General features: G+C 34.7%; 2 protein-coding genes and 2 non-coding genes across 4 annotated transcripts; 1 reads left to right on the top strand and 3 right to left on the bottom strand.

The window, feature by feature from the left end:
* Positions 1-763: 763 nt before the first annotated feature.
* On the bottom strand, positions 764-835 carry TRNAQ-UUG (transfer RNA glutamine (anticodon UUG)). Its single transcript has one exon. It is a non-coding gene; the product is annotated as a tRNA-Gln (tRNA).
* A 1194-nt stretch (positions 836-2029) lies between these two features.
* LOC133029205 (uncharacterized) lies at positions 2030-3157 on the bottom strand. The gene has a single exon (XM_061101693.1). It carries the CDS (start codon positions 3155-3157, stop codon positions 2030-2032), a length of 1128 nt encoding a protein of 375 aa, XP_060957676.1.
* Positions 3158-8994: 5837 nt separating this feature from the next.
* On the bottom strand, positions 8995-9066 carry TRNAQ-UUG (transfer RNA glutamine (anticodon UUG)). The gene has a single exon. It is a non-coding gene; the product is annotated as a tRNA-Gln (tRNA).
* A 1190-nt stretch (positions 9067-10256) lies between these two features.
* LOC115697114 (probable WRKY transcription factor 26) lies at positions 10257-12837 on the top strand. The gene is made up of 5 exons (XM_030624021.2): positions 10257-10684; positions 10819-10971; positions 11088-11662; positions 11764-11925; positions 12020-12837. Exons 1-5 carry the CDS (start codon positions 10400-10402, stop codon positions 12534-12536), a joined length of 1692 nt encoding a protein of 563 aa, XP_030479881.1. The 5' UTR covers positions 10257-10399; the 3' UTR covers positions 12537-12837.
* Positions 12838-12936: the final 99 nt, after the last annotated feature.

Below are 12936 nucleotides of genomic sequence, written 5' to 3' on the forward strand. Positions count from 1 at the left end.
AACATGGAGGTTGGGACAGCAAAGTTGTTGTTGGAAGACGCCATGGATGAACCTTGGGCGACTGATACCAAGTTGAGATTGTACTCGAGAGAGAGAGAGAGAGAGAATAGAGAGAGAAAGTAATCTTGCTTTATTCAGTGAATAACAGTAATTACAAGATAGTGTATTTATAGAGTAGAACAGAGAGAACTACCAGTACACAACTAATGAGTAACTGTTATAACAGAATAAACTGACTTAACTACCAAACCAACTAACTGCCTATTCTATCTTATCCTCAACAATAAGCAATTTAATATGTTTATGTTCTATTTAACTAAAAAATATAATTTATATGTAATAAATATAATATATTTAAGAGGTATACTCTTACATAAGTCATTATTATGTTATTTTTAGATTAACGTGTCAATTCGAAAATGACCCGTTTAATAAACAAGTTCACCGTGTCAACCTAAAAATGACACAAACTCATTTAAAGTAAATTTAAACTCATTTATTTCATACAAATTTCGAATTGTGTTATTGTATCAAACTGAGATTGCTATCCCTACTTGTGGGTTAAAGCTAGATTCCATATTATAATTCAATCAACAAATATAAAAATAAAAATTGCTATTAATCGAGAGAATGGAAATTATTAGAAAATAAAAATGTATTAATTTCTTTCCATTGGTTGATAAAGTCAAATGAGAAAATATTTTCCAGAAACTCATAAACTATTTCGACGAAAATGTTATTAAAGAAAAATTAGAATAAAAAAAGGTCCTACCGGGAGTCGAACCCAGGTCGCTGGATTCAAAGTCCAGAGTGCTAACCACTACACCATAGAACCTTACATGTAGTATGATTACAAATAAAGTATATTATATCTTTAAGATTTATTTGTTTATGTACTTAATGAATTATCATTATAAATATTAATTATCTGGCTATTTTAAAATTCAATAATCAATCCAAATAACTATTTAAAAGCATCAACATCACTCTCAACTTATATACACAGACCAAGTCAAAATTAAAGCAAATTCACTCCAAAACTAATCTTGAGACACTAAAATATATTAATTTTGATAAAATTTCATGAAGAGCACCATATAATATTATGGGTAAATACCATTTTTTTTTAATGGAAAAAGTTGCTTCTATTAATTAAAGGTCGTTCAAAAGTTATTAATTGGACTCTCTATTTTGTTAAATGACAAAATAGACTCTGTATTTTTTAAAATGGTACAAATAGGACCCTGAACTAATTTTTTGTCAAAATAAAATTTAATAATAATCCGATCTAAAAGTGTTATGACAAAATTGTTTACATTTTCTATATCTGTTCGTGATATGAAAAGTTTTCAAGTTGGTTATATCAAAAATAAAATAAAAATTAAGTTCAAGATCTTATTTTTACTATTTTGGAAAATACAGTGTCCATTTTGTCATTTAACAAAATAAATGATCTAATCAGTAACTTTTGCAAAACACAAAATTCAAAATAATATTTACCCTAATATTATTGGTTCTCCAATATTCACTCATTCATTAAGAATATATTATATGTCTTTTCTATGAATAAAGTAATATTGGATTATATCTTGAACCATCTATTTAATGCTCCTTTCAAGACTACAACTTGAGAAAAAATTCTTGATGAGCTGCTGTATTAATAAAAGAAAATTCTACATAAGCCAAAAATTAAAAAAAAAAATTAAGTTATTTTTTTGTTATTTTATAATTTATTTATAGATTTCATGAGATTGATTTTTTATTTTTTATTGAACAAAATATATTTTTATAAATTTAAAACTTTACAAATGTAAAAAATTAAGACATAAAATTATAAATAAAACATTAAAAAATAGTATTTTTAAAACTTCCTCTTACTAAAACCTATGGACACTTGCAAATTCTTCATTATACATAAGAGTATTTTTATAGCCTTTCACTTTGAATCTGATGATTTTGATTTGTTTGCTTATGATAGGACTTTTTTTTTTTTTTGAAACTAGCGTGATGTCATTAGATAAATCATAAATTAGACCTCTCGGTCATTACATAACAGGTTCTCCGGTAACATGGAAACCGGGATAGATCCAAATATATGATGAGCAAAGGCCCATCTAGCCACATTGTGAGCGGCAAAGTTACATGTTCGCTTAATAAAAGAAAAATTACAGCTAATAAAAGATTGAGAAGACTTAGTACAAAATGAGACGTAATTTTCAATCGCCCAACGAGGTTCCAAACCATTGAGAGCATTGATCACCACCCTCGAGTCATTCTCAATTATGATAAACTTGTAACCCATCTCTAAGGCCGTCGAGATCGCTAGGCAGCAAGCCTCAGCTTCACCACAAAGAGCGTCAGAGAAGTCCACCCGCGCCGTACGAACTTCAATCACTGCTCCGAGATGGTTTCTGGCGACAACTGCAACACACATATTGTCAAACCCCACTTTTACATCACAATTCAGCTTAATCCAATCCCGTGGGGGAGGGGACCAAGTTTCCTCTAGATGAGAAGTAGGACTAGAAAACAAAGTATCTTTTAAATCAGCATAGACAAAAAAAATATCATCAATACATTTTTTCACATCAACAAGGCGATTACTGTGAACTTTGTCATTCCGTACCCTCCAAATTGTGTCCACGATTATGGAGGCATACAAGAATGCATCCTTCACAAGCACGCCTCTACTGTTTAGGTCCCAGATGAACTTTACCCAATCCCAAACCCGGATACCCGTATCACAAATGGGATAAAAACCCCATGGAGAAGAACGCCAGAGATGCATGGCCACATCACAAGTGAGGAAAAGGTGTTCCATGGTTTCTTCCCTGTTTCCACAAAGAGGGCAACAAGTATCTTCAATGTGGAATCTTTTATTGATCACAGCCCTTGTAGGGAGCGCATTAGATAGAATACACCACCACAGGATCTTATGTCTTTCCAGAATTTTGCTATTCCAGAGCTTGTTCCAGAGATTCGGGGCCACGTCGCACTGGGGAGCTCTATCCATCGCTTGTACAAGATAAGCCGACTTGCAAGAAAACCTTCCATTACTGTTTTGAGTCCATATCCATCTGTCTGCTCCACGGCCCGAGGGGTGGCCCCCTTTTAAGATGGCTACCACAGTTTCATGATCAAAACTTTCTTTCAGCATGTTAACGTTCTAGTGACCATTGGGAAGTAACAGATCCGATACACTGTTGAGATTTGTAGTACCTCCCCTGATTGGTTTTGGACAAAAACCTTTAGAATGAGGAATCCAGGGGTCCTCCCAGATAGAAGTATTCTCTCCATTAGCCACCAGCTTACAAGCTCCTCTCTTCAACACTGAGTTGGCTTTCACTACACTCTTCCAGAACCAAGAGTCAGAGCTTTTATATTTATATTTTAGAAAATCCCTCCCTTTTAAATACTTCGCCGATAGAACTCTACAGCACAAAGATTGGCTACCAGTAAGGATATTCCACCCCCACTTAGCTAGGAAAGCCTGGTTCATTTCTCTGGTTTTCCGGAAACCAAGACCACCACGAGACTTAGGAAGGCACAGCTTATCCCAAGCTTTTAAATGGAGCACATGATTTCCTTTCTGAAAACCCCACCAGAAATCCCTAACCAGACCATCAATACGATTGACCATGCGGTTAGAGAGTTTGGTGGTCTGCATAGCATACATTGGCAACGATAGCCCCACCGATTTAATCAAAGTAGCCCTGCCTGCCTTAGACAAAATCTTGGCCTTCCAGCCCTGAAGCTTTGAAGTGAGATTATCAAGTATAAAGTTAAAATCGGCATCCTTTTGTCTTGAACGAAACAGGGGCAGGCCTAGATACTTAATACTAGGCCTGCACATGGGTTGGGTTGGGCGGTTTTTGGGCGGTTTGGCGGTTTTTTTATTTGGCGGTTTTTTAAAATCACAACCCATACCTGCCCAATAAAAGTTTGGGTTGGGCGGTTTTTTAGAGGGCGGTTTTATGCGGTTTTTTGGGCGGTTTGGGTTGCTTAAAAATCAAAACTTCCAAAGTATATTGCCACAAGTATAGACTCCACTTTTTGCTTAAACAACATATGTAAATTTTACTCAGCAAAAAAATATCTCCCTCCCTTCCCCCATACAAATACAACCTGTGGTATACTATATTATCACCAAAATTGAAGCTTTGGTTTGGTTTACTATCACAAGTTAAAGCCACCATCTAAATAACTATAAGGCAATTATTTATTTTCACACATAGTGCGACAATTAGTTTTAGGTTTTTTTTTTTTTTTTTTTTTTTTGTTTTAGCCAAATTTTTTAGAATAAATTTTTTTAAAATATATATATAATAATAAATAACGGGTACGGGTTGGACCCGCTCCTTTTAGGCTAACCCGTACCCGCCCGCCAATCAACGGGTTAAAACTCAACCCAACCCAATTTTTGCGGTTTTTTAATGGGCGGTTTCCATGCGGGCGGATTCTAATGGGTTAGGCGGTTCCCACGGTTTAGCGGTTTTTATGTTCCGGCCTACTTAATACACCCTTCAGGCGAGTCAATCCCCAACCGGTCCTTGATGTCTTTCCTCATGTTGGGCGGGGTATTGTTGCTAAAAAAATAGACGTTTTTAACTTGTTAACTTGCTGACCAGACCACAGACAGAACTTTTCAAGACACCTCCAGAAACCATCAACCTCATTGAAGTTGGCTCTACCCATCAATATTAAATCATCGGCAAAGAAAATGTGGGATAAAGATGGACCACCCCTACTAAGCTTTATTCCCTGAATGCTACCCTGAGCCAGGGCGTCATGAAGGAGTCTCGAAAGCACTTCCGCTGCCCAGATGAACAGATAGGGCGAAAGAGGGTCACCCTGACGAAGACCACAAGACGGGGTTATTTTCCCAACCTGACGCCCATTTAGGCAGATGTTTAAAGTGGTGGTAGATATGCATTGCGATATCCAGTTGCGGAATCTGACAGAGGTCCCACAGCACTCCAACACATGATCAATGAAACGCCAACTCAGCCTATCATACGCCTTGACAAGATCAATCTTGATCGCAAACCAACCTTCCTTGCCTTTCTTTCGGCCAAAGGAATGAATAACCTCTTGAGCAATAACGTTGTTATCATGAATGTTTCTTCCAGGAACAAACGCAGCTTGAGTAGGACAAATGAAAGAGTGTAGCAAAGGTTTTATTCTATTTGCCAGGACCTTGGAAATAACCTTATACACTACATTGCAGAGAGAGATGGGTCTAAAATGACTAGTTCTCTTAGGGTTAGGAACCTTCGGGATGAGAACAATATTTTTCGCATTAAAACCTCTATGCATCTTTCCAGTTATAAAGAAGTCTGACACCGCCTCACAAAAATCAGCGCCGACAGAGTCCCAATAATGTTTATAGAACAGAACTGACATTCCATCAGGCCCAGGAGCCTTATGCATATCCATAGAAAAAAGGGTTCTTCTGATCTCATCTGCTCCAGGGCAAGAAATAAGATTGTCTGCCTCTTCCATAGAAATTCTCTCTTGAAATAACCTACTACAATCGTAGGTCAGCCCGTTGTCCGACCCGGAGAAGGTACCCTTAAAGAAATCCACAAATTCTCCACCAATAAGATCCCTACCTGTGATCCAAATGTTGTCTTTGTTTAATAAACTCTCAATGGCATTTCTCCTTCCTTTTATAGCAGCTGACAGGAAGAAAAATTTAGAGCACTTGTCCCTTTCTTTGATCCAAGAGATCCTTGCCCTTTGCTTCCAATAGATCGCTTTCCTTTGCCGGGATTCATTTAAAGCTCTGCGGAGGTCATTCTCCCGGTTCCAGTCTCTGGATCCAGCCGGAAGACTCTGCATAGAGTCTAGCTGCTTTTCTAGGTGCTTTATCTCCAAATCAAGCTTGCCAAATTGAGTGCGGTTCCAGTGCAGGAGGGCCACCCGAGTGGCACCTACCTTTCTAAAAACACGCGCAGGAGCCCACGGGTGATTAACAGACTTCCACGCACTCGCTACCACCAATTTACTCCTCTCATCCCGAGTCCACCCTTCCTCAAACTTGAAGCATCTCTTGAATTTGGGCTCAAGACCACCCGACTGAAGAAATAACGGCATGTGGTCCGAGTTACTAGTATGAACCGAGCAGAGGATAGCTCTCGGAAAGAGGTCGACCCAAGCACCATTGGCTAATCCTTTGTCAAGGGCAGATTTTACATGACCTCGACCAGAACGATGATTATCCCAGGTCATTTTTTCTCCTTGGATGGCCAAGTTGATAAGGCCACGGGAGTCTAAAAGATTCGAGATAATCGGGATAAAGGGGTCCCTTCCCGAGGACCCTTCTCTTTCAGAATCACTAAGAACAAAATTCAAATCCCCCAAAATAAACCAAGGACCCCCAAATCTATCCCCCAATTTTACAAAATCATTCCAAAAAATTTTCTTAGCATGCAAATATGGGGGGCCATAAACACAAGAGAGTAACCACGGGTGGGTAGGAGGGTCCGAATACACTAAACCAGAGATATGATTGCTCGAGCAGGATATACATTCAAAATTAAAACCTGACTTCCAAGCCAAAATAATACCGCCAGCAGAACCAGTAGGCACCATACAAATATTAAAGTAAAAATGGAGGGACTTTAGAGTACGTACCAGAGGCTTGGGGTCCACTTTTAACTCAGACAGGAAAACAAACTCTGGAGACCGCGTATCGTGGACTTCGGTTCCGGGCGTAGAGGTTCGCTGACCTACCCTCTGCGGCTCAAGCAATGCCTCTCATTGCTCCTGTGGAGGAGATTCGACATTCTCCTCCACAGGGTTTCGAGAGTACGCGGTCTGCCGGAACCGAGATCTTCAATAACAAAAGAACCTATCAGCGGATTCTTCATAATTCCGGACCGGCTCGGAGAGGTAGAAGAATTCTCAGAAGGCTCCTCCGACACCATATTGGGTTCATTATCATTATGATTAGTGTCCCAAGGGAAGTCACGGATGACGCCAGGATATCTTCGGTGAATTTTATGCGGCCTAGAACAGAGAGAGGCAGAAGCTTCAAATTTTCTTTTTTTGAACGGCGTGGTCCTCTCATTCACATCCGAGGAAGTCGGGACACCAATGTCTCCTCCAATCTTACGGATTTCATACAAGTCCAACTTCCCAAAGTGTTTCAAATCATGAAGTAAATTTTCTTGGGCTTGAAAAAATTGAGATAGAGCCAAGTCTTCGTCAGAATGAATTTTTGCTACACAAGCATCCTCGGGGGGAGTAGAAGGAAGCAAGTTGGTGGGCTGCCCAAGTAACTCGACCCCTTGCCTACCATGATAGGACTTTTGCTTTCAAATTTTTCTATTTCAACTATAAATACATGTATAGTCATTTTTGTATAATGTGTATAGCAGTTTTTTTTATCTCCAATTTTTAGTAAGCTCACATTCAAGTTTTCATTTTCATTTTTTTTTTCTTATGACAGAAATATTTAAAATTACTATCATCTTCTACGATGAAAACAAAGCCAAATTACCATATATAAATATAAATAATATATTATCATTTTTCATCTATTTCACCTATTTATGATTTCAATGTTACAAGTGGATTTGTTTTTGTTTTTTCTTTTTTATTGTCTTTCTCTAATGTTAACATAAATAATACATTAAAAACTTTCCAATTTTTGCTATTATATTTTCTTTACTATTTTTTATTTCAAACAACAAAATGAGCACAATAAATTTTATACCAAAAAGATTAATTTAAATATATATTTATGTATAACAAACAAACTCAAAACCGTTGAGAATTTGCTTTTTTTTTTTTTTTTCTAAGATTGGTTTAAATTTAGTTTGATATCATTTTTAGTTATTTTATTTTGCCTGTGGCTGTATAATTCGGGTGCATAAATTTAGTGCTCTTCTTTTTATTTAATCACTTGTATGCTTTGTTGCTTTTTTTTTTATGTCTCTTTTAATTCAATAAAAATATTCATTTATTATTTTTTTTTTTAAAAAAAAAAGCCGAGACTTTGTTTTTTTAGTTTGTGAAAAAAACTTTAAACGCAAAAAAAATATACATGATTTTCTTATATAAAGAAAAGATTGACTAAAGAAACACATACAAAAACGTATACTCTCTTTTATTACACATAATAAATAAAAGTTTAATTATAATTTTTACTCTCTTAACTTTAACATGTACTAAATTATGCCTTCTAAACTTTTAAGATCGTTAAAATTGTTTCATGAACTATTGAGATTGTTGGATTGTAGGACCTTTATCTAATTTCATTTAATTTTATTATTTCAGTGATTGTTTATGTACTAAATCATGCTCTCTAAACTTTGATAACTACCAAATTATGTCCCTCGAACTTTTACATGTACTAAATTATGTCCCCTGAACTTTCATCCATGTTAGACTTTATTACTAAAATTGGACAAAAGTATAAATCCAACAATCTCAATAGTTCAGGGGGCATTTTTAACGACCTTAAAAATTTAGAGAGCATGATTTGATACATATCAAAGTTTAGGGCACAAAAATCCTAATTAGCGTAAATAAAATATATCTCACTCCATAACTAATGAAATGTTGCAAAAATGCTCTTACCGATGATAACAAAAGTGATACTCTTACCTAGTAATTTTCGAGCATTGCTATTGGATACCAGTAGTGTCCAACACTTTTTATAAGTGGCTCCTCACGATTGGTTAGCAATATTTTGTAAAAGTTATTTTCGACCTGATACTTAACTACACTAATAACAGTATCATACAAAGTAAAGTGCTTAGTCACTTTTTAGCAATTCTCATAATTTATCATATATAACTACATAATTGATAGATACACAAATAGCATAAAATAGCCAAGGTAGTTTTCATGATAAGCAAAATAAATTAATTTCTTACATAAATAAATGTATACTTATATATTTGATATAAGGTTAAGGACTATTGTTAAACAATCAAATAAAACTTATTATTAGATCTGACCCAAAAAATTAATAAATAAAAGAAAAGGTCCTACCGGGAGTCGAACCCAGGTCGCTGGATTCAAAGTCCAGAGTGCTAACCACTACACCATAGAACCTTAGATGTTTGGTTAATAATGTACTTTTGTACTTGTATAAATTTATATATTATGTTTTTTTTTTTTCTTTTGAATATTTTTGTTTGAATATTTCAACACAAGTTTTAGCCTGACTGATTACGTTTCATATAATTTCTTATTAAGACTTTTGAGGCTTAATTAAATAAAGACCATGAGAGATGATACAAAATGAAACTTCCAAAGTTACATGTTATCTTATTGGCAAAGAAAAGTGTATATATGATTTTATTATTTAAATTACTTGGAATTTTTTCTTATGACAAGAAAAAAAAAAAAACTATTTCTATTATTACTTAATCTACTAGAACGAAAACATGTGTCATTATTTTTATATACTTTTATAATAAAGACAAACTCTGTCAACACAAATATAGTTTGTTTGTTAAATCAATTTTTCATTTCTCACAAATAGTAAGGACTTTAGTTCTCTACACTAATTAATTTTGTTTAAGATAAAATTGTAGATAAGCTTTGTCCTAATAAAATAAATAAAGTACACATTTTCTGATAATGTTAAAAAAAATATACATGTAAACATTGTAAAGAAACAATTAATTTATTTTTAAATACATTACAATGTTTCTATTTTAGTTAGTGTAATAACATTTTTCTGATAATTTCTTACAAAATTATTTTAGACTAATATCAAGTATATATGTCTAGAAAATTTGTATGTAAAAATTCAAAAATAAAAAATATAAAAATACCATATAAAATATTTGATTAGCAATAATTGGACAAAATTAATTAATACTAAGTATAAAATTAAATCATCAATCACTAAATAATCACTCTATTTGAGTAATTGGCATCTCTTAAGAAAATAAAGAAGTTTGTCAAAAATGATTCAATTTCAAACCCTTATATATATTTGGTTGACTAGACTAATGCCTTTACAACCATTGGATCACATGATCACACAATACGCTTAATGAAGGGTCCCACTCAATCCAACGGCTGTAAAGCATTACAGCTGCTGATCTCTAGTTCCATAAGCCATATTTCATTCCACCTAAGCTCGAGCCGCCACTCGGTACTAGTACTGTAATAAGGACCAGTCAAAGTCAAACCCACAACCTTTGACTAAGTCATTTTTTTCCACGGTCAAACAAAAAAAAAAAAAAAAAAAAAACCTTTTTAAGGCTTTACTCTTCTCTTCTCCATTTCTACATCAAATACCAATTTTTAAGCTCATCTCATTTCACTTAATTTTTTCTCATTGAGGGGTTTTTAAATTATTATACTTTCTTCTTCTATATATACTCTAAGTCCTTAAATTTAATCTTACTCAAAAACCCAAACAAAATCTCTCATGACTTTTTCTTTCACTGACATTCTTGCCAATAACAACAACAACAACTTTAACATGAATAATAACAATAATATTAATATTAGGCAAGAAGAAAACTCTAGCTTGACCAGTTGGGGTCTTTCAGACCAAAATGGTAATAATGATTTTTCAAGTTTCAAAACCCTTCAACCAAATCCTCTTCCTAATCCTAATCCTTTGTCCCCTTCTTCTTTTTTGGCTATAACTTCATCTGGGTTTAGCCCAACTGGTTTTCTTAACTCTCCTATGTTTCTCTCTTCTTCTAATGTAAGTTTTTTTTTCCTAATCTTAAGAAAGCAAGCTTTTGTCTTGTCTTTTTAGCTTTATGTGTGATTTGTTTTATTGGGTTTTGCTTATTTTTCTTTAATTTTAATGGGTTTGTCTTGTTTTTTGATTTTCAGGCTCTTCCATCTCCAACAACTGGAGCTTTTACTGGTCAAACCTTTGACTGGAGGAGTAATTCTATTTCTAAGGATAAACAACAACAAATTGAAGAAGAAGATAAATTTTTCTCTGATTTCTCATTCCAAACCAGAACTGGCCCTGTTTCAATGGTATGTTTATTTAAACCTTTTTTTTCTTGGATTTTTCTGAACAAAAAAAAATCACTTTTTTATGAGATTGCATAAACATTTTTGGACCCTTATGCTTAATTTTTCTTTTTTATTAGGAAAAGTCAATGGAAAGACCACAACAAGAACAACAACAAGAATGGCAATTTGATTTCAACAAAACCACAAACCAAATAAGTTTGCCAATTGAGAAAAAAGAAGTGAAAAGTGAGTACCCATCATCATCATCAACTTCAGAATTGAAAATTCCACAAACCCATCATTATGCTCAACCATCTCAATATGTTAGAGAGCAAAAATCAGAAGATGGTTATAATTGGAGAAAGTATGGACAAAAACAAGTGAAAGGGAGTGAAAATCCAAGGAGTTATTACAAGTGTACTAGTGTTAATTGTCCTATGAAGAAGAAAGTTGAGAGATCTTTAGATGGACAGATTACTGAGATTGTTTATAGAGGAAATCACAACCATCCAAAACCTCAATCCACTAGAAGATCATCATCTTCTCATAATATTATTATTAATCCCACAAATTCAGACCATTCTGTCCAGAACTTAGGATTACATGAGGATTGTTCCTCAGATTCAATTGGAGAAGAGGGTTTTGATCGAAATTCGCCTTCCTTTAACTTGGTTGAAGATAATGAGGACAATGAGCCTGAAGCTAAGAGATGGTAAGAACTTTAATTAGAATTGTGATGACCCTTTTGATTTAACTCTGTGTTGAGCTAGAAAAGTTGGTTTAATTGTTGTTTTTTTGTATTTGGTTTTGTAGGAAAGGAGAGAATGAAAATGAGGTTTTTTCAGCTTCTGGGAATAGAACTGTGAAAGAGCCTAGAGTTGTTGTTCAAACAACTAGTGAGATTGATATATTGGATGATGGTTATAGATGGAGAAAATATGGTCAAAAAGTAGTCAAAGGAAATCCAAACCCGAGGTAGGTTTTTTAGGTTTTCATAAATATCGAGTCTTACATATTTTAATTTAGAAATGTTGAGCAATATATGAATTGTTTTTGTTTGATTTTGTAGGAGCTACTACAAGTGCACCTCACCCGGTTGTCCGGTGAGAAAACACGTGGAGCGAGCATCGCACGACATGAGGGCGGTAATCACTACTTACGAAGGGAAACACAACCATGATGTCCCTGCAGCTCGGGGGAGCAGCAGCTACGCGATGAACAGGCCCGCCATCTCAAACGACGTCGTTACTACAATGCCACACAGGCCAATGCCTTTGGTCAATAACAACAGCAACAACAACAACAACAACGCTACTACTAACCCCTCGAATTACGCGACCTCTGTTCCCAACGCAAGGTTACCAAACTCGGTAACAAACCAAACTCCATACACCCTGCAAATGCTGCAGCATGGCTCGGGGAGTTTTGGACTTTCAGGCGGGTTTGGAAAATCAAACCCGCCTGCTGGTGTGTACGCTTCAAGGCCCGAGCCTCAAAGCGTTTTCTTTAAGAGCAAGGAAGATAGGAACATAATTATCAAAGAGCAAAAGGATGATTCAACATTCTTTGATACATTTTTAGGTTAGAATGATTTGTAGTCATAGGTGACACGCTTGATCAAATTTAGGAAAAAAAAAAAAGAACAAAATTACATGGAAAATTTCGATGTATAGCTCTAATAGGCCAGTGTTGTTGTATTCATATAGGATTATAGTGATTACTTACATAGAGTTTGTTATAGATATATTTGTTTATTCATTGTAGAGCTTTTGTTTTGTTTTTTTTCAACTTAGAAAAAAATAATAATAACATTGCTGTCTGAAAGTCAAGTTCCATTTGTTTTGTAGTAGTTTTCACAAAATAAATTAAAGATTGCCATTTTCGAAAGAAGTTCTTGTATCTATTTTTTTATTATTATTATTTTCTTTCTTTAATCCAATTTTGACACATCAACCAATATGAGCAATTAAAATAAAAGTAATAAAT

The sequence above is a fragment of the Cannabis sativa genome, chromosome 7 (genome assembly GCF_029168945.1).
Source record: "Cannabis sativa cultivar Pink pepper isolate KNU-18-1 chromosome 7, ASM2916894v1, whole genome shotgun sequence".
Lineage (NCBI taxonomy): Eukaryota > Viridiplantae > Streptophyta > Magnoliopsida > Rosales > Cannabaceae > Cannabis > Cannabis sativa.

What these genes read in the sequence shown, in the direction of transcription:
- LOC133029205 (XM_061101693.1), bottom strand. Translation starts at nt 3,157, where the DNA reads ATGCTGAAAGAAAGTTTTGATCATGAAACTGTGGTAGCCATCTTAAAA.
- LOC115697114 (XM_030624021.2), top strand. Translation starts at nt 10,400, where the DNA reads ATGACTTTTTCTTTCACTGACATTCTTGCCAATAACAACAACAACAAC. An exon ending in TGTTTCTCTCTTCTTCTAAT is followed by an intron (nt 10,685 to 10,818) that starts GTAAGTTTTTTT and finishes TTTGATTTTCAG; the next exon opens with GCTCTTCCATCTCCAACAAC. An exon ending in GAACTGGCCCTGTTTCAATG is followed by an intron (nt 10,972 to 11,087) that starts GTATGTTTATTT and finishes CTTTTTTATTAG; the next exon opens with GAAAAGTCAATGGAAAGACC.